This window comes from Rutidosis leptorrhynchoides, chromosome 1 (genome assembly GCF_046630445.1).
Source record: "Rutidosis leptorrhynchoides isolate AG116_Rl617_1_P2 chromosome 1, CSIRO_AGI_Rlap_v1, whole genome shotgun sequence".
Lineage (NCBI taxonomy): Eukaryota > Viridiplantae > Streptophyta > Magnoliopsida > Asterales > Asteraceae > Rutidosis > Rutidosis leptorrhynchoides.
Window position 1 is genome coordinate 259,035,676 of NC_092333.1, and position 2,645 is coordinate 259,038,320.

General features: G+C 37.6%; 1 protein-coding gene across 1 annotated transcript; it reads left to right on the plus strand.

The window, feature by feature from the left end:
• The first annotated feature begins 1,839 nt into the window (after positions 1–1,839).
• Positions 1,840–2,260, plus strand: LOC139897352 (secreted RxLR effector protein 161-like). The gene is made up of 2 exons (XM_071880051.1): positions 1,840–2,026; positions 2,073–2,260. Exons 1-2 carry the CDS (start codon positions 1,840–1,842, stop codon positions 2,258–2,260), a joined length of 375 nt encoding a protein of 124 aa, XP_071736152.1.
• The last annotated feature ends 385 nt before the right edge of the window (positions 2,261–2,645 follow it).

Here is a 2,645-nt window from a genome sequence, read left to right on the forward strand (position 1 = left end):
TCTGAGCAAGCCAGTGTTTACTGAACTCTATATTGCCTACTATAATCACAACCTAAATGGGCAGCTCTTCTTTAATGAATAAATGATTGTTCGTACGTAGGTACTATATCCCTATTGTGATGTTAAGCAGACATAACTACTTACCTTGTATCCTTGGGTTGATCAGGTCCTAATACTAGGTTATACCTAATACTAGGTTATAGCCATGTGAAAAAGTGGAAAGGGTGATCCGTAAATTAGACTTCTAAACCGTCAAGGTTTTGGCATAACAATAGCATAAGTTTCTGATAAGAAGCTCTTCATCACTTTAAAGTATTTAAAGCGAGCGTGGAGAAAGAGGTTGATATGTCTATCAAGTGTTTGAGGACATATCGAGGAAGGGAATTTAATTCTACTGAATTCAGTGAGTTTTGTAAGTAACGCGGAATTAAAAGACAACTCACTACACGCCCTACACGCACCAACATAATGGGGTAGCCGAGCGTAAAAATCGGATAATTATGAATTTAGTTCGATCAATTATGATAGAGAAGGGTCTGCCAAAGATGTTTTGGCCCGAGGCTGTGAAATGGATCAATCATGTGCTCAATCGATCTCCGACTCTAGCACTTAAAGATGAACCCTGAAAGAGACATGGAGTGGAATCAAACCAAGTGTAAATTATTTAAGAGTTTTTGGTTGCATATGATATGTACATATGTTCCTGATGCAAGGAGAAACAAGCTTGAAAACAATAGTATATGTTGTGTATTACTTGGTTATAGTGATGAGTCCAAGGGTTACCGTATGTATGATCCAGTTGACAAGAAAATTGTAATAAGTCGAGATGTCATATTTGATGAGAATCAAAGTTGGAAGTGGGCGAAAGCTGTGTTGTTGCTAAATAAATACAGTTGAGATGGGAAGGTGATATAGTTGATATATAGGAAAACAGTGATGGTTAACCTGGGCAACAAAATAGTACAAGTGAAATAAATGAAGCTGAAACAAGTGTAACATCAGGGGAGGGAAGAAGTTTACGAGATAGACACCCTCTTATATGGTCAGAAGACTATAATTCAGGTGAAGGGTTATCCGAAGAAGAAGAGGAAATAAACATGTTGATGATTTCTTCGGATCCTACCAGCTTTGAGGAAGATGTAAGTGATCGTAAGTGAAAGTTTGCAATGGATGATGAGATCATAGCCATTGAAAGAAACAACACTTGGACTTTGGTGAAATTATTTGTTGGTGCAAAATGCATTGGAGTAAAGTTAATATTTAGAACTAAGCTCAACGAGGCAGGCGATATTGATAAGTATAAAGCGCGTTTAGTGCTAAAGGAGTATTCTCAACAACATGGGATAGACTATGACAAAGTATTCTCACCGGTTGTTCGATTGGACACGGTGAGAATGACCATTGCTCTTCCAGCTTCATATGGATGGAGACTTCATCAACTTGTTGTCAAATCGGCTTTTCTTCATGGCGAATTAAATGAAGACATTTTTATTGAGCAACTAAAGGGATACTAGAAAAAGGGTAGTGATAATAAGGTGTATAAAGTGCACAAGGCATTGTACGGCTTAAAGCAAGCGCCTAGGGCATGTTTTATCCGAATTGAGTCATATTTTATTTAAGAGGGGTTTAAATCAAGTTCCAGTGAGCAGACCTTGTTTGTTAAACAAGATAGACATAACATATGTTGATGACCTTTTATTTACTATCAGTGATAGTGATATAATGATGGTGGATGATATTAAAGCCTCGATGAAAAGGGAATTTGAGATGACTGATTTGGGCGAAATGAGGTTTTTTTCTTGGGATCGAAGTCATTCAACGAAGTGATGGGATATTTATATGTCAAAGAAAATCGCAAATGAAATATTGGAACGCTTTGAATTGCTGGAAAGCAACGATGTTTGTAACCCGATGACTACGGGTTTTAAGGTTGATAAAGATGAGAATGGAGTGAAGGTAGATGTTACACAGTACAAGCAAATGATTGGAAGCCTGATGTACTTATCAGCTATAGTTCGGACATCATGTTTGGAGTCAATATGGTCATACGTTTTATGGCTTGTCCCTCACAGTTACACTATTCCATGGTCAAGAAAATATTGAAGTACGTGAAAGGTACCAACATAATGGTATATTCTATATGAGGGGAGGTAGTTGTGAGTTTCTAGGGTTCACCGATAATGATTATGTGGGTGATACTGAAGATATGAGGAGTAATTCGGGTTACATGTTCATGTTAAGCAGAGGAGCTGTTGAATGATCTTCAAAGAAGCAGCCAATAGTCACACTGTCCACTACCGAGGCTGAGTTTGTTGCTACAGTTTCATGTGCGTAACAAGGCATATGGATGAAAAGGATTTTGGGAGAGATTGACCAAGTGGAGGATAAGAGCTTAGTCAGAAAATGTGATAATATGTCCAACATAAAATTGTTCAAAAATTCGGTATTTCATGTTAGAACTAAACATATTTGTGAGGTATCATTGGCTCTATGATCTTATTACAGATGGTGAAATTCAGTTAGAAATATGCGGCACCCAAGATCAATTGGCAAATATAATGGCAAAGACACTTAAGTCATATCGTTTTCAAAGGATACGCATGGAGATGGGCATACAAGCCGTAGCTGAATTGAACTAGTTGGGA